Raw genomic sequence first — 25,879 nt, forward strand, 5'->3', positions numbered from 1 at the left:
TGGTTCCCGAATCCTTTATGGACTTTCTTCTTGTCCGCCCATAAGTATGCGTGCCACCCGAATCTGTTATCAAAACCTTCTAAATCCAATAACTCCGTGTTTTCTAATTTAATCCACTCTAACCAGCAAAGACATGCTGCTTCATAATATAATTTCATATCTGGCAGGGCGAAGCCTCCCCTTTCCTTAGCATCTGTTAATAATTTATATTTTATTCTTGGCTTCTTGCCCTGCCAGATATACCTTGAAATCACTCTTTGCCAATCTCTAAAATTCCCTACCCCCTTAATAACAGGGATAGTCTGAAATAGAAATAACATCTTTGGGAGCACGTTCATCTTTATCGTAGATATTCTGCCCCAAAAGGACAGTTTCATTCTACCCCACACCTCCAGGTCCTTCTTAATTCCTTTCCATATCTGAACATAGTTATTCTGGAACAGGTCAATATTTTTATGAGTCAACCAAATTCCTAAATATTTTACTTTCTTTACCACCTCTATCTCTGTCTGTTGTTGCAATAATTCTATCTTTTTGTTCTCCATATTTTTCACCATTATCTTAGTTTTTTTCTTATTTAATCTGAAACCGGCCACTTTCCCAAATTGTTCCATCTCCTCCAATACTTTTTTAACACTCTCCCCTGGTTCCTCCATCGTTATAACCAGATCGTCGGCAAAGGCTTTTACTTTATATTCGTTCCGACCTACTGATATTCCTTTAATTAATTTATTTTGTCTAATCGAATTTAGCAAAACCTCCAGGACCATTATGAATAGCAATGGCGAGAGCGGACAGCCCTGCCTTGTTCCTTTAGATATTTTTATATCTTCTGTAACCACATTGTTAACTATTAATTTAGCTTTCTGTTCTGTATATATTGCCTTAATTCCATTAAAGAAGTCGTTCCCCACTTCCATATATTCTAAATTCTTTAACATAAAATCCCATACGATGTTATCAAACGCTTTTTCCGCGTCCACAAACATCAATATTGCTTGTTTCTCATTGCTGGCAGTCAAATATTCCAAAATATTAATTATATTCCTTACATTATCTTTCATTTGTCTGCCTGGCAGAAAGCCTGCTTGGTCTTTGTGGATAATATTTTTCAGAATCTTTTTCAATCTCTTCGCCAAAATTCCTGCAAAAATTTTGTAATCTGTGTTCAATAAAGAAATAGGCCTATAGTTTTTAACTTGCGTCAAATCAGAGTCTTGTTTCGGAATCAAAGTGATGTATGCTTCCTTCCATGTTTCTGGGATTTCTCTTGCTTTTAAAATATTATTCATAACTTCTTTCAGTGGAGATAACAGGACATTCTTCATTTCTTTGTAATATCCTGAAGTAAATCCATCTGGTCCCGGGGCTTTACCTCTCTTCAAATCTTTAATCACCTCCTTAATCTCCTCCGTTTCTATTGGGGAATTCAGCTGGTCTCTTTGTTCTGTCGGGATCTTCTGCACCTTTTTATCTTTTAAAAAATTTTCTATTTTCTTCAGGTTGTTTCTCTCTTTATTTTTATATAGTTGTCTGTAAAAATCCAAAAATCCTTTTCTGATTTCTTTCGGATTGAGAATCTCTTCACCATTTACAATAATCTTGTTAATCGTATTCTGTTCTTTTCTCTTTTTGATCTGCCATGCGAGTAATTTCCCTGATTTGTTAGCGAACTCAAAGTTTTTCTGTCGTAATCTCTTTATATTCCATTCCACTTCTTGGTTTATCATCATTGCAAATTGGGTTTGTAGAGTCTTTATTTCTTGTTTAATTTTCACGTTATTTGGTTTTTTGATTAGTTTTTGCTCCTTGTCCATGATCTGCTTTAAAATTTCCTTTTTCCCTTTTTCTCTGTGTTTGTTCTTCAATGAGTTCTGTTGTATGAAGAATCCTCTCATCACTGCTTTACTCGCATCCCAAACGATGTTCATTTTTGTGCCTTTGTCAGTGTTGTCTATAAAATATTCCAGTAACTTCTTTTGTGCCTTTTCTATAATCTTCTGGTCGTCCAGCAAATGATCATTGATTCTCCATCTGAAAGATCTTTCTTCAAAACCTTTTATTTCTGCTTTTATTGCATTGTGGTCTGAAATTACTTTGGGTTGTATTTCTACTTGCTGGATTCTTGGAGTCAGTTCATTTGAGACCCAAATTTGATCAATTCTTGACATGGACTGATTCGGTTCTGAGTAATAAGTGAATTGCTTCTCCAATGGGTGTCTAAGTCTCCAAATATCAACCAAATTACAATTCTTAGTCATTGAGAAGAAAGTCTTTGGTAATTTCCCTTCTCTATTTAATCCTTCTCTTAGTCTATCCATTTCCAGAGACACCACCCCATTCATGTCACCCATTATTATGATTTTCTGATCCATGTACTCAAATAGTTTTTCTTCCAAAGCTTTGTAAAAATCAGTCTTATTTCCGTTAGGTGCATAGATCCCGACAATTATTAGATTTTCGCCTTGCCATTTGATCTGAACTGCTATGATTCTTCCTTCTTCGTCTTTGAAAATTTGTTTAGCGTCAATTTTATTTTTGATATATAACACAACTCCCCTCTTTTTCTCCCTATCCGAAGATACAAATTCGTTCCCTAATCTTTTGTTAATCAGAATTTTCCTGTGCCTCTTTGCCACATGTGTTTCTTGTAGACAGATGATATCCAAATTTTTCTTTCTTAAAAATTTTTAAGATTTTTAAGTATAGATTGCTGGTTTAGATTATATCTAGGAACCTAGGAAACTCGCTTATGCCATATAGAAGGATAAGCCTTACTGAAGAAGAACCAGCATGGCTTCCACAAGGGTAAGTCCTGTCTAACTAATTAGAGAATCACAGAAGGGAGTTGGAAGGGTTCACAAGGGTGATCTGTTTTGGGGCTGAATAAACCCCACTAGAGATGTGATCTTCTCAAGGTGTTCCAGGAGGCCTGACACAATGTCCTGATGTCATGGCTGAGATGTCACAAAGAGCCAGGGGCAGAGCCGAATACCCTCTGAATATTGAGGGGCCCCACCCTCCTAAAACACATTGCCCCCCGAAAGTGCCTCACCCCCAGGAGCTGGCACCTTTGTCCCCCACTTATGTGCATCCCTACATTTCTTTCTGGCTGACACTGATATTACAGTGGTACCTCGGTTTAAGAACAGTCCTGTTTCAAAACGATTCAGTTTACGAACTCTGCAAAACCAGAAATAGTGTCCCAGTTTGCAAACTTTACCTCAGTCTAAGAACAGAATCCGAATGGTGGAAGGGCACCAACGGCAGAAGGACTCATTATGGAAAACGCGCCTCAGTTTAAGAACGGTTTCGGTTTAAGAACGGACTTCTGGAACGGATTAAGTTCATAAACTGAGGTACCACTGTACTGGAAAAGGCTATGTACAAATCGAAAACACGTATCATAAAAGTATTTTATACAAGTTTTTGTTTTTTTAAGCTGCAGAGTTTTCTTCAGATATTTAGCCATTTACATATTGACCTAGTTGTACCTAGTTTAGATTGCTAAACTAAAAATCTAAGCCTGTGCCTCTTTTGAGTACTACAATCTAGAAAAGCTTAAGTGTACCTAGTTTGTCTTTCTTAATGCAGTGCTCAAATATTTACATTAAAAATGCTGTGGAAGGAAGTGTAGATGCCGTAATCAGAAACTGTCTCTTTATTATTTGCGCAACTTCCCTGCCATGTAAACAGAAGCGGTTTTCTACCAGCTGGGCAATCAGCTTCAGGTTCACTGCAACTTATCCACTATCAATGTGATATACTCTTCAGCTGTCTTCACAGTCCTTTGGAATTTTTCACAAGCTGGCTTCAAGATCTTCACAGCGTCTTCGAGGGTGCTTGCCGCTAATTCAACCGTTTTACTAGGTGGCTGTCCTTTGAAAGCTACCCGCATGAAGTTAGTAAGTGAGAAAGCCGTGGTAATGACTGGTTGGCTCTGAGTCCTTGTTCGTGTGGCTGTTGCTACTGCTGCAGCTGCTGCCTGGGATGAGGTGGGGCAGGCGTCTGAAAGCGCTTTGGCAATTTCTTCGTTAGTCATGAGAAGGTCACCCACTCTGAGAGAGAGAACAGGACTGCTTGTTAAATCCCGAATGACGGCGTCTAGTATCTCGGGGAGATTGCCATTTTTCAGTAGTGCTGCTGAAACGGGACCGCTGATATTGTCAATAACTCCCTTATATTTCCCATAAAGGTCCTTTATCAGCTTGATTTTTTCATTTGTGGAGGTGGTAGGCAACACAATACTGGAATACAGTGGAAGGCCGACTTTTTGCTTGATATCCTGATCTTTGGCCTCCACTTTTTCCTGCATCTCTTTCAGAGCACTCATCAGAAGCTGAAGGTTTTCTTTGATGCTCAAGTTTTCCCTTACTGTAATGATGGCTAGGTCAGTTCCCAGAAACTGGTTGAGCATCCGGAAGGCGATGTTGGTCGAAGAAACAAACATGTAGACACAGTCGTACAAGTTGCGGCTGGCATTGAGTAGCCTTTCCTCACCCTTCTGTGCACCGAACTTGCCCAGCATTTCCAAAAAGGGAGATATCACACTGAAATACAAACCAAAGTATGCTCAGCAGAAGAAAGTCAACAAAGCTGTTATATTCAACTTTTGTCCTGGGAAAAACTACGGAAGGAAGATTTGAAATTTACCAGCGTGATGTTTGTTGGAGGAACACTATATGAAAATGATGTATAGATGGTACTTAACACCAGTAAAATTAGCAAAGATGTATAGAACTGCTTCTAATGTATGTTGGAAATGTAAAGAGAAAGAAGGCATGTTCTACCATATGTGGTGGATGTGCAAAGTAACAAAAGCATTCTGGGAAAGGATATATAATGAGCTGAAGAAAATGTTTAAAATAACATTTGTGGAAAAAATCAGAGGCTTTTCTATTAGGTATCTTAGATACAGAGATTCTGAGAGAACAGAAAAGACTTTTCATGTATGCGATGACAGCAGCGAGAATACCACTGGTCCAGAAATGGAAAGAGGATGAAGTTCCAACCGGAGAAGAGTGGCTGATGAAGATGATGGTCTATGCTGAAATGGCGAAATTGACCGTGACAATCAGAGACCAGGATGAGAAGAAGTTTAAGAAAGTATGGGGGAAATCTATAATGTATTTAAGAGAAAACTGTAAACAACTAAAAACTTTGGCAGGATTAGAGTAATATAATATACAAAATACAATGGAAAAACAATAAATAATATTTTTAACAAATTAGAAAAAAAAGGATAGGCTGAAAGAAATAGGGATTGACAACAAAATCCAGAAAAGGGTGGTGGGAAGTCAGGGGATTCTGAGAATCCAAAATGTGATGGTGAATGGTATGTTTAAATTGAAATATGTTATGTAATTAAAAATATTTTTTTAAAAGCTGTTATGTCAGCCATGTATCTCCAAAATTCTCATGAACAGCACTTAATTTAAAAAGTCAAGAATGAAGCAAAATCTACTATTATATAGCTACTAATAGGTACATAAAATATTTCTGAAAACCTATTTCTATATTTGGAGCCCATGGAATATATTTTATTGGAATATATAGTTGTATAAAATGTTGAACTGTTGGTTGGCTGCTTCCTCATCTACTTTAGCTTCTGCTCTGCTCCTCTTGCTCACCTCAGTATTTCTTAATACAACTACTGTTTAAACATTTCTTTAGCATCAGCTGCCAACAGTATGCCTAGAAGACTTAGATTATGTAGAGAAATCCCCCCACTTATGCACAATTGACTCACAAACGACTTTGTATATGCGCAGCAGTGGGAGATCAATCAATCAATCAATCAATCAATCAATCCCTCAATCCATCAATCAATCAGTTCAAACCTGGAAATGGCAGGACAGAACTGGAGAGTCCTTGTGGCTTGTTAGGAGCCCCTCCCCAGAGCCTGAAGAGGATGTCAGTGAGCCAAAAGTTTAAAATAAAGGTTTTTAATGTGTGTTTGTGGTTTTTTTTAAAAAAAATTATGGGCTCCATAACGGCGCACGAGAGCTCCTGCTGTTGCCTGCTACCCTGCTCCACAGCTGTTGGGCAGGAAGCTGCATTGCAGTGGGCTCAGAGGCACGGTTCCCTTTCCTTTCTGGCAATCTGGAGGCAAAGGTATAGTGTAAAAGAAAAAGGTACTGTACTGTATTTCGGATGCCTCTTAAATCACCCCAGTTCTCTGCTCCGACGAGGCTCCTCACTTCCGTGCATTTCACAAGTGTACGTGGGGGCCCAGAACGTAAGCCCCACATAAGTGGGGAGTCACCTCTATTAGATGGCCAATATAGGGATGGGGAGAGGTGTAATGAACTGATAATGGGAAAAGGGTTTTGGAAAAGACCGAGTAGCAATGAAGGCCTGAAGGAATGCCAGGAAAGGCTTGTGATCTCAAACCACGGCACCCATCTGCCACTGCCTGCATACCTTCCCTGTCCTGTGGATTGCGCTATCGGCAACTAAACTCCCCATGATTTTTTTTTTTTTACTTTGAACTAGCAATTATAGAACAAACTGGAAACAGCGCCAGCCCTGAATCTGGCCTTTGGTTTAATATTGAAATGCATTCCCGCATGCCGGCCATTCTTTTGTCAGAAGATGAAAATGGGGGTTGTTTTCACAGTGGAGGCCTCTAGTGCTACTGAGGCCGTTTCTTTTCCACAATCAGATGTCAATGGAATTAAAATGGAGATCCTGTGTAGCATGTTATACAGCGTTATTTTAACTAAGAATGCCCTACTCCACAACCGAGATCTACTCACATGCAAGTGCCATTCAGCAAAGTTTCTTGTTATTGCTTCCTGAAAGCTTTCTGTTTACTATTTTGCTATAATGGAAAGAGAAAACAAAATGGGAAAAGTCCATCAATTTAGCACCCCCACCTCCTGTGGAACGGAAGCTCACCAAATAAACATTTCAGCACTAATCCGCCAGCCCTGTTGACCAAATAAGCAATAAAATGTGCTGAACTTGCAAACTGAAAGCTTTAAACTTAAAGGAACAGTTTGGGCTGGTAGTTATAAAGACAAAAGTCCAAGTTTAGGGATGTGTGAGCTGGAAGCAAGAAGCAGCAGAAGCCAGAGAGAGAAAGAGAGAGAGAGAGACAGACAGACAGACAGACAGATAGACAGACACGCAGAGAGAGGTACTTGTTTTCTGCTTGAATCTAAGGCTGCTGCTTGGGGCGTTAATGCTGTGAGCCCCTCCACTGTAGGCCCAAAATAAATGTGCCAGCTTAAGGATGCTTTTTTATAGTGTGTTTCATTTAATCTGTAGTTTGGTCTTGCTTGACATCAGAAATGTATCACGAGTTAGAAATCCCTGCTGAATTCACATTTTGACAGCTTCTGAAAAATACTCTCGGTGGACCTGCAGACTGATTCTATGAGTTTCTGCTTACTAAGTAAGTCAGTGGCACAATGACTGTGGCCTTGTGACCCCCTAATGCTGAGCTAGCATTGCAAGGCCAGGATGCTGCATCAGAGGTAGGAGTCAGCATTCACCTACCATCAACAGGCAGAGCCCAAAATAGGATGGCGCTCTGCACAAACCCTCAAGCTAATTGTGTCTCGCCGACATGTGAGAAGAGAACTTTATAAACAATTTGTATTGTATGGGTGCAGTTGGGCAAGGCGTGATGCTGATGGGTACTGAGATGGTGGGAAACTGATAATAAGGATTTGGATATTTAGTGATGGTTATTAACTGAACCCAGCATTCAGCTAAGAAGACAAGTCTCCATTTACTTTGCCTACTTGTGTCCACTTGCTGGGAATCCAGTCATTTATTTATTTATTAAAAATGTTTATATACCAGTGTACCATTTAAAAAAATGTATCACAGTGGTTTACAACAATACAAAAATGATGTCAAAACATTTTCACTCTAGCAGTGAAGGGATAAAACCTCTAGGACCTTGGTAGGTAAAGGGACCCCTGACCATTAGGCCCAGTCTTGACCGACTCTGGGGTTGCGGCGCTCATCTCGCTTTACTGGCCGAGGGAGGTGGCGTACAGCTTCCAGGTCATGTGACCAGCATGACTAAGCCGCTTCTGGCGAACCAGAGCGGCACACGGAAACGCCGTTTACCTTCCCGCCGGAGTGGTACCTATTTATCTGCTTGCACTTTGAGGCTGTGGCTAAATGTGGCAGCATTGGGAAATGCTTAAAAACTGCCCTGTACCTTGTCATTCTCCGATTACCAGCCAGCAACTTGGTGCTGCCCAGCACAAATGGGAACAGACTTGAGGCAGCCACTGTAGTCATCTTAGGGGGAGCTCTTCTGTTTCTGCCACTTCAGCCCTGAAATTCCCCACTGGCAGCAGATGAAGCTCCCGCATGGTGAAAATGTAGACAACATACCAAATGGTGTCATGGGCCGCCTATTGGTGCCTCTAGCTCTGCAAGGGAATTCTTGTAGACACAACTTGCTGAATAATAAATATAATCTTCCTCTTTCAGAATAAAATGAAAAGCCCAACAACATGCCTATCTATGTGTGACCAAGTGCAAAATCTGCCCAGCGGGTGGTGCTGTGTGGTTGCGTTGCAACAAGAATCCATGAAGAAGAACTGAAGAACACAGGACACTTGGGATTAATGTATCAAGTAAGTCTGCATTGGAGGGGAGCGGGTGGCACTGTGGGTTAAACCACAGAGCCTAGGGCTTGCCGATCGGAAGGTCAGCGGTTCGAATCCCCGCGGTGGGGTGAGGTCCCGTTGCTCGGTTCCTGCTCCTGCCAACCTAGCAATTCGAAAGCACGTCAACGTGCAAGTAGATAAATAGGTACTGCTCTGGCGGGAAAGTAAACGGCGTTTCCGTGCGCTGCTCTGGTTCGCCAGAAGTGGCTTAGTCATGCTGGCCACATGACCCGGAAGCTGTACGCTGGCTCCATCGGCCAGTAAAGCGAGATGAGCGGCCAAACCCAGAGTTGTCCGCGACTGGACCCCCCCCCTCCATAGAAGGACCCTTTTGCCTTTCTCTTCTTCATCAGTCTGCTACAGAATTTCTTTGTGTTCTGCTAAAGGAGATTATGGTCATTGATTTGATTTTTGTTAACTTTATCCTTAGTAATTACTAAAGTACAATCAAAGCCAACAGCAAAAGCAGACCAATAACACCTCCTACCCTCCCAATTTTTAAAAAAATTGCTGGTGAGGAAAAAGAAAGGTCTTAATACCAGTGCAAAGATGATCACACTTAACATAGAAAAAGTAAAAAAGAATCAACTGAATTAGCAATGGCATGCACATTGCTTTAATAATTTTGAGTTGGCTTCCTGTTTTATCAGTTAGTGGTCTCCCAATATTTTATTTACGAGTATTTTTATTGTACTTCTGCTCCTTGAGTTTATCATCCCTAACCACAATTCCTAATGCTTACAGCAGAACTACTTTCCTCTTCTATAATCAGCTCATCTTTGCAGAATGAGCCTCAGTGACCTTCTCTACCCAAACAATCCACAAAGACGCCAGGATGTGATTGCTTTGCACCAGGAACTGCTTGACTGCATGCAGCTGAATTTTAAGGCTACCGATGAACTAATTGGAGCACTGAATGAACATCTGGGAGCCAAGATTGCGCACGTTAAAATGAAAGAGGGCGGCACCATCAAAGAGAACTGTGACATCATCATCCGAGCCATGACTGATATTCAGCAAGAGGTATGGAAGTTTGATAAAGAAATAAAGGAAAAGCTAGAGCCACTGATGTACCGAAAGCTTTATGATATCAAGGAGCCTGAGTTGGAAAAAATTGCAATAGCTCACAGGATTGTATCTGTTATTCTTGGAGAGGCTACTGCATCGGCAGGTATAGTAGCTGTAAAATTGGTGTGTTCGAATATTGTAACTGTTACTGTTAACAAACTAGTTGCTCTACTTGCTCAGATTGGGTTATCTGTTCTGGGAGGCATTGCCATTAGTGCTCTGGGGCTGGGTATCGACATAATTCTTCATGCTATATTGGGAGCAGTGGAAAGAGATCACCTTGTAGCATGCATTGAGAGCTATGAGCAGCATCTGGCAGAATTTAAGGAAGCCTCGCAGATTTATCATTGTTCCATTACAGAAGTCAGTGCAATGGTGAAAGACAAAGCTAAATTAGGAATATCTGGGGATGTTCCTACACACTGGTGAATACACGAAACGTATTCTAATATGACTGAAAAGAACTTTCCTTTTTAATACGGCTTGTTCGTTTTTGCAATTAGCAATATAGAAATAAAGAGTTTGGTGGTGAATAACCCGTTAAAGACAAAAGACCCTTGCAGATAAGCAGTAACTGAAAGGTGTAGGTTTCTGCAGGTATGTGACATGAGCGAATGCTCTAACGGCACAAACTTAACCATGTTTACTCAGAAGTTAAGTCCCATTGAACTCAGTGGGGATTCCTTCTGGATAAGTGGGGTTGGGATTGTAGCCTTTGATTGCAATCCTAATGTCTCCTCCCTTTCAGTGGGGATTTGTAGAAAAAGCATACACAAATCCACTGTACAACAATTGCATACTAGAAATCAAGATGTAATTATGCAGTTTATCCTTTTCCATGTGAATCAAGCTTGGTAATGTGGAAAATATTGAAAACATGCTTTGCGTTATTGAGTTTTGCATATTATGAAATACAATTTGAAATAGCACAATATATAACTGAATATGTGTTTTCTCAAATAAATGCATTTGCCTGTGCTTTTTTCTCTATTCTATCTGTGCATGTTACATCTCAAATCAGCATAGGGCCAATAAGAAAATATTTTATGAGTTGTAGGTGGGGTCAGTGTAGATGGTACCCTGTGCCCCAACCTGTGGTCCTGTGTGGGTGGGTAGGTGGTGTGGGATAGACTGTATAAGAGCAAGCTTGCCAAATCAGTTCCATTCTTAAAGCCATGGCTTTGTAATCTCTTGGTATTTTTCCTGCCTTATAACTTCCTTTCCTTTCTTTGTCTTACTTTCTTATTATTAACTGAGCTTTGGTGGGAACATTTTGGTAAAAGCAAATTTGACTATATTAGTATGCACATCTGCCTCGTACACTTCTGGACTGGTGAACCACCATGAAACAAAACATCCTAGGAGGAATACAATTAAAATAGATATTAAGAAGTCCCAACCAAACCTGCCATTCAGCTTATTATGAAGAAAAAGTCCGATGGAGAAGGACTAGGCAAGGGCACTTCATCTTGGTGTAGGACTATCAGTTGCTGTAAAATGGTGACATCACAGAGGCTGTGAGGTGGGTAGTCTTGCATGATACAAAGAATGTGACAATGACATCATAGGCTCAAGCAGAGGAGCCAGAAAACATGAAACACATTACATTAAAATGATGCAGACTAAATAGAAAATTCTTTTTCTAGGCTGTACATGCCCAGCTCCCATAGCTTAGACTTTATCATCATGCTTGTTAAATTCAGTTGCAAGGTACAATATTTTCAACAAAAGACACAAGAAGGCCATTTTTCAAGGGGATATTAAGAGGGAGCAAAATTTCTTTATCCACTTCAACTTTCATAATTTTATAAATATCCAGGCTTCTGTAATCCGAGATACCACTCACTGTACTTGGAAGTAACTGACATTGCTATCAATGGGACTTGCAACAAAATGCACTTAGGGTAATGTTTATAAGTCAAACTTCTGTACTGCCAGGAGTCATGTTTTATATAAAGCATTTTTAATGCTCTTTCGATATATGTTATGATATGATGATATGATATGATCTGAACTGAACTGTGTCTTCTTCCCTCTAAAAAGCATTGTGTGATTGAACCTTGCAGTATAAAGTTATTCCTGAGCTTGTGCAAGAAAAGGACTTGGAAGAATTTATTTCTAGGACTGGCAGGCGAGCGCCCCCTCTCGGCCTTCTCTGGTATAACGGACTTCTAGACCGAAAATGGCGCCCTCCCTCTCCCGGCACCTTCTTTCAGTGTTGCCCGGCGATTATGAGAAACCTAAACCATAGAGATGCAGACCTTGGGAGGTCTGAAGGACAAACCGGCCTTGAGCGCCTCTGAGCTCAGGCGAACCAGAAAGAGAGATTTGCGGGCGGTACCGTTACCATAGAGACGGGGGGAAGTACACGGTCTCAGTCCTATACAGACACTTCTGGTCTGATGTTGATTACCTTTCCACTTTACAGTAATTCTAAATACAAAGTACCAAAGAGACGCCGCATCCTGGAGCGTCTAGTAACAAGGACAAGTATAGAGATAGGGAAAATAGTCGGAAATCACACAGAAAGAAAAAAACCTTATGATTCCCTTTGACGTTTCCACATCCCAGGATGTAAATAAGAACTGCCTATATAAAATAATAAAGAAATCGAGGATTTTAGCGTACTTGAGAAGCAGGAGTCCACTCAGAAAGAAATAGTTCTTGCTTTAAGTTAGGACTTACTTTGTGAGAAAAACGTGATTGCTGTCGGGGGAGTTTGTATAAACTGCAGACCACTGTTCCCATGATACTGTGGCTGAGATAGGGTTTCTTTACTTTTGGGGGGTACAAAGTAGTATACTGTCAATCGAGCATGTCAGAAGCTAGTTTGATTTTCCAGCTCCAAATCCCCCACGCTTAACACCTCTCGGGTTGCAGCAAACGGTAAAACTACACAGGGATAGCGAACATGGTGCCTTCGAGGTGTTCTTGAACTCCAACTCCCAGCAGCCCCAGCCAGCATTGCCAGCGGTCAAACGTACTCCAACAACACTTCGCCGGTTCCAAATGGCGACCCCTGGGACGTCACTCACAACTTGCAGCCCAAAGCTCAGTTGGTGCAAAGCCTTGTGCTGTATTTGTTCGCATGCATGTAAGATACCCGCAAAGTGCAGGCGGGGAGAGGAAGGGAGCACTGACTTCCGAAGAGCCATAATCTCCAGTTTACCTCTCCAAAGAGTTAAGTTTTTGTCATTTGTAGAACCCGAGATACGAGGCAAAATGGACAGCTGCTGTTCTTATTTTCGTGTGAGAAATCCACTGCTCCCCTTTTTAGTGCTTTATTCCCCCCCCAAAAAAAAACATTCCTACAGACGCCCATATTGATGGCTGTATCACTGGGCGGTTGCCTCAGGCGACAGCTGAGGGGAAGGAGGAAGCAGTATGAGTTGCATATATTTCCAGTTTTCCACGCCAGGCAAAAACGTTCCTTTTTAACCAGAACTTTGGTTGATTTCATTGAATCCTATGCCCGTTTAAAATATGGTTCTTTTTTTGGAGGGGGGAATTGTTATTAGGTTGTTTTAAATATATATATATGTATATATGTCTCCGCTCCTCCACATGCAGCTGCTGGGTGACCTTGGGCTAGTCACACTTCTCTGAAGTCTCTCAGCCCCACTCGCCTCACAGAGTGTTTATTGTGGGGGAGGAAGGGAAAGGAGAATGTTAGCCGCTTTGAGACTCCTTAAAGGGAGTGAAAGGCGGGATATCAAATCTAAATCCATATGTAGTGGTTTTATATTTTGATTTTTTTTGTGATCCGCCCTGTGAACCTCCGTGCATAGGGCAGTATATATGAATTCAATAATTAAACTAAAAACAAAATATATGAGCTCCGGTGCTTGCTGTCAACCTTTTGTTCGGGGTATCCTAGGCTGCGGATGCTAAAACCCTGACCTCCTTAATGGTCCGCTACTTCAGGCCGAATCAACTTCCCGGAAGTTGGGGACGGAAGCCGAGTCTTTGATGAGAAGTCCACGTGCCTCAAAGTTCCTCATTTTTGCCGGAAGTTCAGGTTGTGGGCTACTCTAGGCGTTCCGCGCCTCTATCGCTGTTGCCGCGAGATCGCGCGGCTTTTCAAGATGGCGGCGACGCGGAGAGTATCCGAGGCGCGGTTTCTGTAGGGCCCTTTCTCTCGTCGGAGCGACCGGGCGCCGCTCTGCCGTCGAGGTTGGCGGGCTCCGGCCTCTTCCTTCGCGCCCCGTGGATCGACTGGGGTCAGGCGCGGATCTAGGCTGTCCGCCTCTCCCTGCTTGGAGCCACCGGCTTTGGCGCCAGGTAACCTGTTACCGTTTCCCAACATAGAAATCCTTTCATCTTCATGGGCACAAACAGTTGTTTATACCACGAAGGCTGGAGCTTTGTGCAGAGCTGCGTCTCCTGATGGTCCGGTGTTAAAACCCTGGTCGGATCAAGGGCGAGCGTTTTTCAGTAAATGCCTGACTTTAACAGAAAAGGTTTTTTTTAATGAATATATATATATACTATATTACTGTTGTTGTTATTATTTATACTATATTATTATTATTATTATTATTATTATTAATTACTATTATAATGAGATGTACTTCTGTATGACTTGCAGAACTTCACTCGTGTGTTTAATACTGACGTTTATGCTGAATTATATATATTTTTCTCCTCCTGGTCTAGTTTTCATTCAGTGAAACAATAAAATAAACTGTCAAAATGGGGCGAAGATCCACGTCATCCACCAAGAGTGGGAAGTTCATGAATCCCACAGATCAAGCTCGTAAGTGTACAGAATTTATTTTTTAAAAGTAAGGGGGAGGGTTTTAGGGGAGACGAATGGTTGAAAGCATGTAGCACAGTGTTAGAAACTAAGATAGGAAAACTAGGAGCCAAATCGCACCTTAAACCTAGGTTACGGGCGCAACAATGGAATGTCTAGGGGTACTTTTTTAAATAACTAGAATACAAAGCTGAAAATGAATGAACTGCTGCTAAAATATTATGTTCATTTTTCACATGGTCTAGTCCTTCCCCTGGCCCTCCCCCCCAATATTCTTAAGAGGGTCTCTTCTCCAGTTTTCAGAGAGTAGCTGAAAGTGGGAAGGCAGAAAAAGGTCCTCCTTTCCTTCTGCTCTGCAGTTTTAATTTGAAATCTGAGGCGCAGTAATGCGCCCAGAGCTCAGAAACTGCTCACACTAATTAAATTCCCTGTTGCAAAATGTGCCTGTAACGATGGGAGTTTCGAACACTAATGTAGCCCGAGGTATAAGACCTAACACTGCAGGCTAAAAACGTTACAGTATACTGTGGGTTTAGCATTAAACAATGTCAGTGAAGGAATGTACAGGAATATAAAATAATGGGATGATGGTAATGTCAAGTGGAGATTTTTCTTCAGAAGATTGCTTTACATCAAGCTAATCAGTTGAAGGCATAATGTTGCTGCTTTATAAATCTCATATACAAATATTTATATTAAATTATTTGAAGAGCAGTCAGTATGACTTGCTTCACTGCAGTCTGTTAATTATAGGATTTCTCATAGTTAAATCTAAGTGCACTTCTGTGCAGCTTTAAGCCGGTCCATGTTTACTATGGCTATGTACACACTATAGCTTAAAAGCACCTTTGAAGCACAGTCTTTTCTTCAAAGAATTTTGAGTACTGCAGTTTATTAAGGGTCCCTGGGAATTATAGGTATGTGCAGTGTAAGCTATAGTGCTCTGAATTTTTTGAGGGAAAGAATTTGCTTCAGATGTGCTTTAAAGGTACTGTATAGTATGTACACAGGCTGTGTTTGCAAGAGTCAGATTCCTTTTGGATGGTAGAACACTCAACTTCTTTTCCTTAAAGACAGTTTTGGAAAAAGGTGGAGTAAGTGCTCAGTGTTGGTCAGGCAACATTGTGTGTGCTTTTGTGAAGTATACAAGTAAAGCCTTATAGACTTAGATTCCTCCTTGGGCAGATGCTGATTGCATTTGCACATAACAATAAACCAGATTTTCTGTCCGGCTGTTGTTTGTCGTGAACAAGCAGCATTCTGGTGCATGTTGCCCAGTTCCTGCTTTGCTCCTTCCCTGGCACAAGTACAGTACTTCTTAGGATTCAAAGTGTACTCTGAAGTACAATGAGTTCCGTGATAAGTGTGGTTTTGATTGCAGCCCAAAGCTTGCTAGTACTGGGTCTGAAATTGAGCATTTATATCTTTGCAGGCAAGGAGGCTCGAAAAAGGGAGCTTAAGAAGGTGAGAGATCGTTGCTTTACTAAAGGCTGGCGACCCTATACTTCTATGTGTTATGTTCCTAACGTAAAGCATACCTTGTTAATGTAGTACTTGCTAACTGATGAGCCCTTTCCTATTTAAAAATACAGTATTTTCCAAGTATTCATAAAGCTGGAGAAATAATGCATTTTTAATAGAATTGTGATAGCACTAATGTTATATATTTATAGTTTTCCTTGGTGGATGATTAGTCTTATTCTCGTCTGTAAGTATAAATATCATGGCAGTGTTTGACCAAGTCCTCAAGTGTCTTTAAACAGGAAGCCAGTAATATAAAACCCCACAGAACTAGAGACTGAGGATTGTAAAGGTTGATAGGGTATAAATGTGAAGGTGTGTTAACACACTGCCTTTAAAATTGGAATGTAAAATCAATTTTAACAGCTTAGAACAGTGTTGTGCAGACTTTAGTCTAGTGGGATCTGCTTTTTTAAAAAACTAGAAACTTATCCTTCAAGTAGAGCCGGGTGCAATATATGTTATAGTGGGGGCAGCAGACTCTTAAAATTAAGGAACAGGGTGCCTCTAAGCACATGTTTGGCCCATAATTGTTTTCCCAGTACCAGAATTGAGCTCACAGTTCTGTCATGCAAAAACCCACTCCTGGATCCCCCTATTTTTTGTATTGTATATGTTGCTTGGTTTGGCCGATACAGGAATCTTTCACTCTCTCTCATTTTCTGGTGAGTCCAGAACAAGAAGCAACGCATGATGGTGAGAGCAGCAGTGTTGAAGATGAAGGATCCCAAGCAAATAATCCGAGATATGGAAAAACTTGATGAAATGGGTAGGTTTGAATAAACCTTTTGGGGGGTTGGGGGAAACTTGAATGGAGAAACCAGATGGGGCCAAATGCATCTGTGAAGCTGAAAGACTTAGGGGTAGGCAATATGGTACTCTCTATATGTTATACTAAAGCTCTCATTGTCCCTGACCACTGGTCATGTTGGCTTATGGGAGTTAATAGTTAAAAAAGTATCTGGAGGAGGAACACATTGGCTGATGTAACAAATGTTATCAGATACCATGTTTCTTTCTTTCTTTCTTTCTTTTTTTTTTTTTGGAGTAAGGAGATCAAGGGCTGGGTACACTCAAATGGCCCCGCCCCCGTGTCCTTTTTCTTTCTCTCTTTTAGAAGCCATCCTAGAAACATTGATGGGGCCAGGCAAGCTGCCCTAGAAAGAGGGTTCATTGAATGGGGAGCCAGGCCCAGGAAGGCCTCCCCCCCCCCTCCCTAGTCACTACTTGGGTTGCTGATCAGGCTGGGGCACCTGGGAACTAACAGAGTTATTTGAGCACCAGTAAGCTGTCTTCCCAAATATGTATTCTCTTTTAGTGGCACTTAGGAGGAAAGCTTTCTTCGGGGTTCTGTTTCTGAACATGGATGCCACAGTGACACATGTGTTATAAATGTGGTGTGGTGAGAGGAAGAGAAAACAATGACTTAATTCAGGCTTTGCTTGTAAATCTCTCTCCTTCCACATGGTGGTCTCAATCCTAATACTGGATCAGAGTTTAACCCAGTGCAGCAACCCCAGCTCAATGAGAAGGTGCTGAAGGACAAGCGTAAGAAATTGCGTGAGACCTTTGAGCGTATCCTGCGGCTCTATGAGAAGGAGAATCCAGACATCTACAAGGAGTTGCGCAAGCTAGAAGTGGAATATGAGCAGAAGAGATCTCAGCTCAGTCAGTACTTCGATGCTGTAAAGGTATCTGCCCTCATCAGATTTGAATGGCATTGATTTAGGGGTTCTTACTCCTGGCTTACTTAAGTGTAGACAGTGCAAAGCCAGTTGCTTGGTTCCTTCTAAGCCCTACTGCGCTTTTTTAAAAATTACAAGGACACCATGCATATGTCTGGTAACAAACAGTACATGCAAGCAGTGGTGTGTTGCATTTGAAAATCATCTATATAAAAACTGGCTTTTCTGAATCTCCTCCCTATGTAGTTTGGTGACCAGAAACCTTCACTTTTCCCTCCTCAGATTTCATTGGAATGGTTTAAATTACTATTTCATTAATTAGACTGGTCGTGTGATGTTCCTTCTAAATGGTTGCTTGCATTTATGAGTTCTCGGGAAACTAAATGTTATGCCACTGATTGCTTCATGTTGCTTTCTCATTTATAAAGCACCTAAAATTTGCTAAGTGCTATGCAACACCCCCCCCAACATTCCTGCCTGCAGGCTTACAATCAACTAGACATGGCTCAGAAGGGAAGTGAAAGCCCTCTTGGCTGATTATTAAAGCTAGTAGTTGTTGTTTTTTAAATTTAAATGTGGTTTTCATTTATGCTAACTGCTTACAGTCTAAGTGACAGAATTCAAAAGAAATGGGGAGGGGAGAGGAAGATAAGTAGGTTCCAGGCCTAAGTCTTTTATGAGGTTGTATCAGGCATAGGCAAACCCGGCCCTGCAGATGTTTTGGGACTACAACTCCCATCATCTCTAGCTAACAGGACCAGTGGTCAGGGATAATGGGGACTGTAGTCTCAAAACATCTGCAGGGCCGAGTTTGCCTATGCCTGGGATATACAATCAAGATACATAATGAGCAAGGGAGGAGAGGATCCAGGTGCCGGGTGATTCCAGTTGAGCTGATGGAGGGGCACTTGTCTCACCTCTCTGTCACATACCCATTGTCACCTCCTGAAGATTAACCTAAGGGAATGTTTAAAAATCTCTTTCAGAATGCTCAGCATGTCGAAGTGGAGAGTATCCCCCTGCCAGATATGCCTCATGCCCCTTCCAACATCCTCATTCAGGACATCCCCCTGCCTGGAGCGCAGCCCCCCTCTATTCTCAAAAAGACATCAGCCTATGGGTAAGCAAGGAAATGCACTGGAAAAGGCCAAAGCTCTTTTTGGGGTTGGTCTGTATGGATTACAATCTGATGCTGCTACTATGATTAATAGGCTTTTGTGAATCTGATGCTGCTACTATGATTAAATAGGCTTTTACTTGTGCATTTAGAGCTTTTAAAAACCACATGCTATAATTTGTGAGCTGCTTTTTGTTCATGCGGTTTAATGGTGGTTCTTGAAGTGTAGCTTAAGGCACAAGACATGGACTGACATCATTTGGGCTGCATGCTAGTACAGAAAAGTGCTAAGTGTGGCTGTCGATTAAATCTGGGGCACATGCATATATTGAATTAGATTGGTGCTCAGCTTCTTGTCCTTGTTGTCAAGCTGTTTTGTTGCTGGCTGAGAAGAAATACTAACTTCAGCCACTAGGGAGACAATTGGCATAATATTCATAGGGCATAAGTAAGTAGCCAGAAACTAGGGCAAAAGCTCAGCTGGTGCTGCAGTGGCATCCAACACTCTAGCTCAGACTGAAAAGCTTGTAAATCCTTAGCTTTTAAACTGTTCAAAACCTTGTTTCTAGACCTCCTGTCCGGCCTGTTTCTGTACTTCCACCCCCTGGGCTTGGTGTTCCTCGCTTACCTCCAGGCAGGAAGCCTCCAGGACCTCCACCAGGGCCGCCTCCACCTCAGGTCTTGCAGATGTACGGTCGGAAGGTTGGATTCACCTCAGAGATGGCCCCTCGGAGAAGAGAAGAGGAAGTGTCTTACAGTCCAGAGACAGGTAGTTTTTTTCCTCATCCGCAAGTGCTACCTTTGAAGGTGACCTAGAAACTACAACTAATCCAGAATGGGGTAGCTAGACTGGTGACTGGGAGTGGCTGCCAAGACCACATAACACCGGTCTTGAAAGATCTATTTTGGCTCCCAGTACATTTCTGAGCACTATTCACAGTGTTGGTGCTGACCTTTAAAGCCCTAAACGGCCTCAGCCCAGTATACCTGAGGGAGCGTCTCCACCCCCATTGTTCAACCCAGACACAGGTCTAGCTTTGAGGCCTTCTGACGGTTCCCTCACTATGAGAAGCGAGGTTATAGGGAACCAGGCAGAGGGCCTTCTCGGAAGTGGTGGCCGCCCTGTGGAACACCCTCCCATCAGATGTCAAGGAAATAAACAACTATCTGACTTTTAGAAGACATCTGAAGGCAGCCCTGTTTAGCGAAGTTTTTAATGTTTGATGTTTTATCGTGTTTTTAATATTCTGTTGGGAGCTGCCCCGAGTGGCTGGGGAAACCCACCAGATGGGTGGGGTATAAATAATAAATTATTATATTAGATTATTATTATTACCATTGTATTTGAGGATGGGGGCTGGGGTTTCATATTCTTCTGTACACAGGCAGTTGTGCTTTGTGGAAAAGTTGGGGAAATCTTCTGACAGTTTCCTATGTTGTTCATTCTCCCCTGTACTTTTAAAAGATGTAAAACTAGATTTAGTTTTGAGGACACAGATCTGTAAGGAGAAGAAAAGACACATTGCCAATTTTGAAGGAGGCCTAAAAGATGGATGGCAAATAAATAGAAAGGAAAGCCATGTAAGACATTCCCATGTTTTGAGCATGGAAGAAGCATTTGAAATATCTGGTATGCATATGTATTCTCGTGTATATGCTTTTAAGAAGCTACTAGTTCCCAAGAAATACATTAGGCTTGTTATTTAGAACTCCCCCCCCTTCCCCCAAATCTCAGATTTATGTGAACGCTTTTTGGGTATGACTGCTATGATACTTTGCGTGCTACAGTTAAACATAGTTAATGGAACACTCCCCTAGCATGAGTGATAAACAATGATCCCTTGCTGAGCAATATGTCTGAATCAGCAGTTGTAGTTTTGTTCCAAGCCACATTGTTAAACCAAGGTTTGTTCTTGGCATACCAACAGTGGCTTGTTTGGATGTAATGGTAAGCCAGAGATTGTATTTTGTTGATCATGCCAAGGAAGGAGTGAAGCAGAAGCAGTTTGTATGTTCCAGGTAAACCATTAACTATGGTGTACAATGATGTTCAAATGTCACCACTAAATAAATATTGTCACTGTTAACCTACTTTGTTATTTATTTATTTTTTGCTTTGTTTGGGAACAATTTTATATAAATTATCATCAGCTATGCTCATTTGTAGACACTTTGCTGTACATCTGTGGGTTTATAGAAGAAACCAGCCATCCAGAAATCAAAGTGGGCAGGTGATGCAGGTATTCTGATATTTCATAATGATTCTTCTTGGCTGTGAAGTTTGCAGGAGACTATTGGACCTGAACTGTTGATTCTCCTCTTCACCTCCCTACCCCATTGTATTGTAAGGGAAAGCTTTTACAGTATCAAAACAAGCTGAACATTGCTTTTCTTGGTGGCTTCATGTTTGAACTACTCAGGTCCACGAGGGCAGGATGATGAAGCTTCCAGTACCAGTGAAGATGAGGGGTATCCCGAGGACATGGATCAGGACAAACACGATGACACTACTGATGACAGCGACAGTGACAGAAGTGATGCAGACAGTGAAGGGGAAGAGTTCATGCATCACGATGACACGGCTGAGAGGGAGGGTGGTGAAGACAAGAAATTGGGTAAGCTTCTCAGGAGAATGGATTCGAAATAGTTATGCTTTCATAGTGTTTGAGTAGGTGAGAGCAAGCATGAATGCTTTACCAACATCTGAATTATTGTTCTAAGCTCTTTCATAGGATGCCTTCCAGCATTATTTTGTAGAGTGGTACAAGCAATCTCTTGAGTTCTTTCTTTATAAACATACTGTTCTTGACTAGTCTGATACGTATCCCACCTGATGTATATACTGGCTGCATCAAAGGGGGAGTTAATACAGCAAAGTCTGCTCTGCTGGGACCAACCATGGGTTGGCTCCTCCTCCTCTTAGAACTGTTTCCCTTAATGGCTGTCCATCTGGTTATTGTAACAATTGCATAACTTGATTCAAGAATTTGTGGCTGAATCTGCTGTTTTGCTCTTCCCCCTCTTACCATTTTTTGTGTGTGTCATGCATATTAACACTGTAAGCTTGTGGAAGAGTACTGTGTGGGCATTAACTTTGTGCAATGCCTAGACCAGCCTGGCACCATCCTGTTGCTTTAGAGTACGACTCCCATCAGCTGTAGCCAGCAGAACCCTGGGATCCAGCAACATCTGGAGGAAACCAGCTTAGAGGAACAATAAACAGGGACATTGAGGCACTTTATAAATAGTAGCTAATAATAATGTTTGGTCATTTGGTTGTTAGAAAAGATAAATAGCTTTGTACAACATAAAATCTAGCAGATAATGTGCTCACCTGTAAGAGTCACTTGAAGCCTTGAAAATACATAGCTACTTAAATTTCTGAATTGCAGCATGGAAGAGCCTGGATTTTTAAAGCACTCCAGACATTAAAACTGAGAGGAGATGACTGATGAATTCCTAATCCTCCATCAATTTACTTCTGCAGGTCATAGTGTACGGTTTGCTGAGATACCTGGAAAATCACGTAAGAAGAAGAAGAACATGAAAGAGCTCACACCACTTCAGGCCATGATGCTGCGAATGGCTGGTAAGAAAGCCTGGATTTTTCTCAGCTTTATTTCCCCCCCCCACAACCTTCTTCATTTTAGTTGCAAGCTATGGAAGTCTGTTTACCCAGAGAAATTAACTCACAAATAGTTTATTAAGCAAGGATTTGCATTAAAAATCTATCTAGAAAGTGCCCTATGATTAGAAGCTAGGATATGGGACCATTTAGCACATCAGCTGACTGATACAGCAGTGACTTTGAACTCATAATTCGCATGTGTGGTTGTCTTCCAAATTCCTGAGTCCCCAACCCCTGATTAAATTAATATGAAGACGGAAGGCAGGGACTGGTTTAAAGGATGCTTTCATAGCTTTCTCAGACTGGTCATGGTGAAGCTGGTATGTAGCTGGGATTTTCAGACACTGTGGGATGAAGGAACCCCATAAGCGGCTGCCCACAAAATATTAACGCAGGACTATTGCAGAAGAGTGTTAAATAGACCTTCAAACCTTGAAGATACACTGAGGAATCCCTAAGCCAATTCTATCTAGCTTTTTGAAACTTAGCGAGAAAATGAATTCCTTGACACCACAGGGCAGCGGGGCACCTTTAATGATGGGTAGGTGTGCCATGGATGGGGGAAGCCCTGTGCAACCATCTCCATGATTCAGAAGAAAGTAAGTGGGTGCAAGAAAAATTCTGAACCCTGCGCTCCTACTCTGGATTAGGTCCCATGCCACTTGCTGGAATTTATTTCCGATCTATGCAAGGCTGGGGCACGGCTGCTAATCTTCCAACCCCATTCAACAGGAGGGATGCAGGAACGAGGCAGTGGGCTTGGAACATCCTGGAGGAAATTTGGGCCTTGCCATAGCCGCCCTGTGGAGATACTTGTAGCATTCAATATCAGTTTCTTAATTTCTGATAGAATATTTTTCCTGGGCCTTCAAATCATTATTTTCTAATGTTGGCCTATGGTCTATATTGCCTTTTAAAGTCCCAGAATCTGTTTTAAAGATCAAGCCTGCATTATTTCTCTTCAGGCCAGGAAATTCCTGAGGGAGGCAAAGAGATAGAGGAATATTCTGAAGAGGAAGATGATGACGACGACGATGACTCAGAGGCTGAAGATACACCACAACAGCAAAGCACGGAAGAGGCCCATGCTGAGACAGCATCGTCGGCAGCCTCTCAAGCATCCCAGCCACAGCAGCAGCCACCACCTCAGCCTGTTCCTCCAGCTCAGATGCAAGCGCCTCCCATGCCTGGGCCACCCCCTCTTGGGCCACCTCCTGCACCACCCTTGAGGCCTCCAGGGCCACCTACTGGCCTCCCTCCTGGTCCTCCTCCAGGTGAGCACCTGATGAAATTTAAGAAATCCAGGCTTCTCTTTGCTTTGGGCTCCCAGCTTGGAAATCCCAAAAACAGGCAGTTGTCTTACTCAGCTAGCATACTGGTGGAGGCTTCCCACTCCAACGTCACATGAATGTTGCACTTCAGACACTTGTCTTTCTCATCAGGCAGATACTCAGTTTTTTGTTTAAGCAGTCTCTTGCAGCCGTGGCAACAAAAGGAGGGGAGGCAGCTACCCAGTGGGTGGATGACTGTTTTTGTACATCTCTGGCACTTTGTAAATGATTTTACGTGATTCAAAAGGAAAAAGTAATGTATTTTGATAAAAAAGTGGTCACCATTACCATGGGCTGTGTTGGAGTGTTTGTGTAAAAAAGCAAGGTAGTTTTAAAACCTCTCTTTCTCATCTCTTTGGCACAACAACAGGTAAATGGTAATGAGGAATTGCCATGTTAACCCATAAACTAAATCATCTTTGTGCAAATGCTTTCACAGGGGCTCCTCCGTTTCTTAGGCCACCTGGGTTGCCTGGAATGCGTGGCCCTTTACCACGACTGTTGCCTCCCGGACCTCCCCCTGGCCGCCCCCCTGGCCCTCCACCTGGTCCACCGCCAGGTCTGCCTCCTGGCCCTCCTCCAAGAGGACCCCCACCTCGCCTACCACCTCCAGCCCCTCCAGGTAATACTACAGTTTACTCACAGGATCTCTTTTATTCACTGTTGTGGATAAACAAAATTAGTCTAGTGGCGTATGCTTTCATCTTAAGTATTTTTATGTAGTAAGAGTTATGTACTGCTTAATAAAAATCATAATTTATAAGTGGTCAACTACAAGCTGTTGTTGAATCCTAAAATTAGAGGGCGATATTTTCCTGTCCTTTTTGTTCCAGCACAGTGAAACACTCTAGGTTTTATGAACCGTTGATACACCTGTTGGAATTTGATGATTTAAAATGTGTGTCCCATGTAATTTTGCAAATATAATGACCTTAAATTAAGGGGAGGCTAAAGGAACTTGAGCTGATGCTGGTATTGGTTCCTTCTGAGCAAAGAGTAGCAGGCTAACTTTTATCTCTTCCTCCAGGCATCCCCCCTCCTCGTCCAGGCATGTTGCGCCCTCCTTTGGTGCCCCCACCTGGGTTATTTCCCCCCGCTCCCATTCCCAATCCTGGGGTGCTGAGTGCTCCCCCCAGCTTGATCCAGCGTCCCAAGGCGGATGACACCAGTGCAGCCACCATTGAGAAGAAAGCCACAGCAACCATCAGCGCCAAGCCACAGATCACCAATCCCAAGGCTGAGATCACCCGCTTCGTGCCCACAGCCTTGCGAGTTCGCCGAGAGAACAAAGGGACAGCTGCCACCACCCAGAGAAAACCTGATGATGAGCCTTCTGTTCAGATAACCAAAGCAACTCCTAAGGCTGGCTCTTCTGCTCCCATTTCTGTGCAGACAAAAGATGATGTCTATGAAGCTTTCATGAAGGAAATGGAGGGGCTACTGTGACAATCTGTTCCCAGTTAACCTGTATATTCTCTATGATTATGAGATCAGACTACTGTTTAGGGGCAGAGGTTCCATGTTATAGTGGCATCCGGTTGAAGAGCTCCTTCATTTGTGACAATAGTCCCCCATCCCAGTTAACTTGTGATCACATTTGGGAGAACGACCACTGCAGAGAGTGGAAAAGGGGTGCAATTACTCTACTCACTTTTTAATGAAAGACTTGGTTGTGTCTGTGTGCTCATGGAAAATCCTGTTGTCTCTTTTTTTATTTTTGTTAAAGGGAGGAATTACTTGAGGAACCAGAACACACTGTTAAAGCATTTCTTCCACATATACCTGATCAAGTTTTTATGTTTTGTTTTGGTGGCTTTCTGTAAATATTTTGTAATGCTGTTTTTAGCTGGGTGAGAAAAATGGGTTTACACATTGTTGTAAGGTGGGCAGGTTACTGTTTGCATATATGGCATGCAAACATTTTGCACCCTGTGTATCCTGCACTCACTACTGTGGCTTCTTGCTGACAGGAGCGATCATTGTCTTATTGAAAGAGAATAAATATTTGATGTAATACACCACTGTCTGACCAGTTATCTGCACTATTTTGGGTTTAGGAAGGAAAAGTAGCCTGAGGACCTGACAAATGGCACCTATGGAAGGTAGCTAATGATGGTTTAGACTTAAGAGAACTCTA

General features: G+C 42.1%; 3 protein-coding genes across 9 annotated transcripts; 2 read left to right on the top strand and 1 right to left on the bottom strand.

Annotated features, from left to right (window-relative positions):
- Positions 1-3,642: 3,642 nt before the first annotated feature.
- Positions 3,643-11,200, bottom strand: LOC310743502 (uncharacterized protein C12orf60). 5 transcript variants are annotated; one of them, XM_083573847.1, is made up of 3 exons: positions 11,110-11,128; positions 6,759-6,823; positions 3,643-4,550 (listed from the first exon to the last, which is right to left on the bottom strand). In XM_083573847.1, the coding sequence occupies exon 3, from the start codon at positions 4,526-4,528 to the stop codon at positions 3,734-3,736; it is 795 nt and encodes a 264-aa protein (XP_083429973.1). In that variant the 5' UTR covers positions 4,529-4,550; positions 6,759-6,823; positions 11,110-11,128; the 3' UTR covers positions 3,643-3,733. The 5 variants fall into 5 exon arrangements, with proteins under 5 accessions (XP_083429973.1, XP_083429972.1, XP_083429974.1 ...); XM_083573846.1 differs by lacking the exon at positions 11,110-11,128 and adding an exon at positions 8,180-8,282; XM_083573848.1 differs by lacking the exon at positions 6,759-6,823 and having other exon boundaries at positions 11,110-11,200.
- On the top strand, positions 5,804-10,682 carry SMCO3 (single-pass membrane protein with coiled-coil domains 3). 3 transcript variants are annotated; one of them, XM_083573839.1, is made up of 3 exons: positions 6,081-6,134; positions 8,458-8,603; positions 9,409-10,682. In XM_083573839.1, exon 3 carries the CDS (start codon positions 9,423-9,425, stop codon positions 10,131-10,133), a length of 711 nt encoding a protein of 236 aa, XP_083429965.1. In that variant the 5' UTR covers positions 6,081-6,134; positions 8,458-8,603; positions 9,409-9,422; the 3' UTR covers positions 10,134-10,682. The 3 variants fall into 3 exon arrangements, with proteins under 3 accessions (XP_083429964.1, XP_083429965.1, XP_083429966.1); XM_083573838.1 differs by lacking the exon at positions 8,458-8,603 and having other exon boundaries at positions 5,804-6,134; XM_083573840.1 differs by lacking the exon at positions 6,081-6,134 and having other exon boundaries at positions 8,461-8,603; positions 9,422-10,682.
- Positions 11,201-13,693: 2,493 nt separating the features above from the next.
- On the top strand, positions 13,694-25,760 carry WBP11 (WW domain binding protein 11). Its single transcript, XM_083573791.1, has 12 exons — positions 13,694-13,985; positions 14,361-14,460; positions 15,893-15,924; positions 16,657-16,750; positions 17,476-17,672; positions 18,653-18,786; positions 19,353-19,552; positions 21,204-21,398; positions 22,271-22,372; positions 23,377-23,685; positions 24,182-24,364; positions 24,770-25,760. The coding sequence occupies exons 2-12, from the start codon at positions 14,397-14,399 to the stop codon at positions 25,186-25,188; spliced, it is 1,929 nt and encodes a 642-aa protein (XP_083429917.1). The 5' UTR covers positions 13,694-13,985; positions 14,361-14,396; the 3' UTR covers positions 25,189-25,760.
- The last annotated feature ends 119 nt before the right edge of the window (positions 25,761-25,879 follow it).

The sequence above is a fragment of the Podarcis filfolensis genome, assembly GCF_964270895.1.
Source record: "Podarcis filfolensis genome assembly, chromosome: 10".
In the NCBI taxonomy this organism is placed as follows: domain Eukaryota; kingdom Metazoa; phylum Chordata; class Lepidosauria; order Squamata; family Lacertidae; genus Podarcis; species Podarcis filfolensis.

What these genes read in the sequence shown, in the direction of transcription:
- SMCO3 (XM_083573838.1), top strand. Translation starts at nt 5,912, where the DNA reads ATGTCAGTGAGCCAAAAGTTTAAAATAAAGGTTTTTAATGTGTGTTTG. An exon ending in GTATAGTGTAAAAGAAAAAG is followed by an intron (nt 6,135 to 9,408) that starts GTACTGTACTGT and finishes TTCTATAATCAG; the next exon opens with CTCATCTTTGCAGAATGAGC.
- LOC310743502 (XM_083573845.1), bottom strand. Translation starts at nt 8,262, where the DNA reads ATGACTACAGTGGCTGCCTCAAGTCTGTTCCCATTTGTGCTGGGCAGC. An exon ending in GGTAATCGGAGAATGACAAG is followed by an intron (nt 4,551 to 8,179) that starts GTACAGGGCAGT and finishes TTTGTATTTCAG; the next exon opens with TGTGATATCTCCCTTTTTGG.
- WBP11 (XM_083573791.1), top strand. Translation starts at nt 14,397, where the DNA reads ATGGGGCGAAGATCCACGTCATCCACCAAGAGTGGGAAGTTCATGAAT. An exon ending in AGTACTTCGATGCTGTAAAG is followed by an intron (nt 17,673 to 18,652) that starts GTATCTGCCCTC and finishes AATCTCTTTCAG; the next exon opens with AATGCTCAGCATGTCGAAGT. An exon ending in CATGATGCTGCGAATGGCTG is followed by an intron (nt 22,373 to 23,376) that starts GTAAGAAAGCCT and finishes ATTTCTCTTCAG; the next exon opens with GCCAGGAAATTCCTGAGGGA.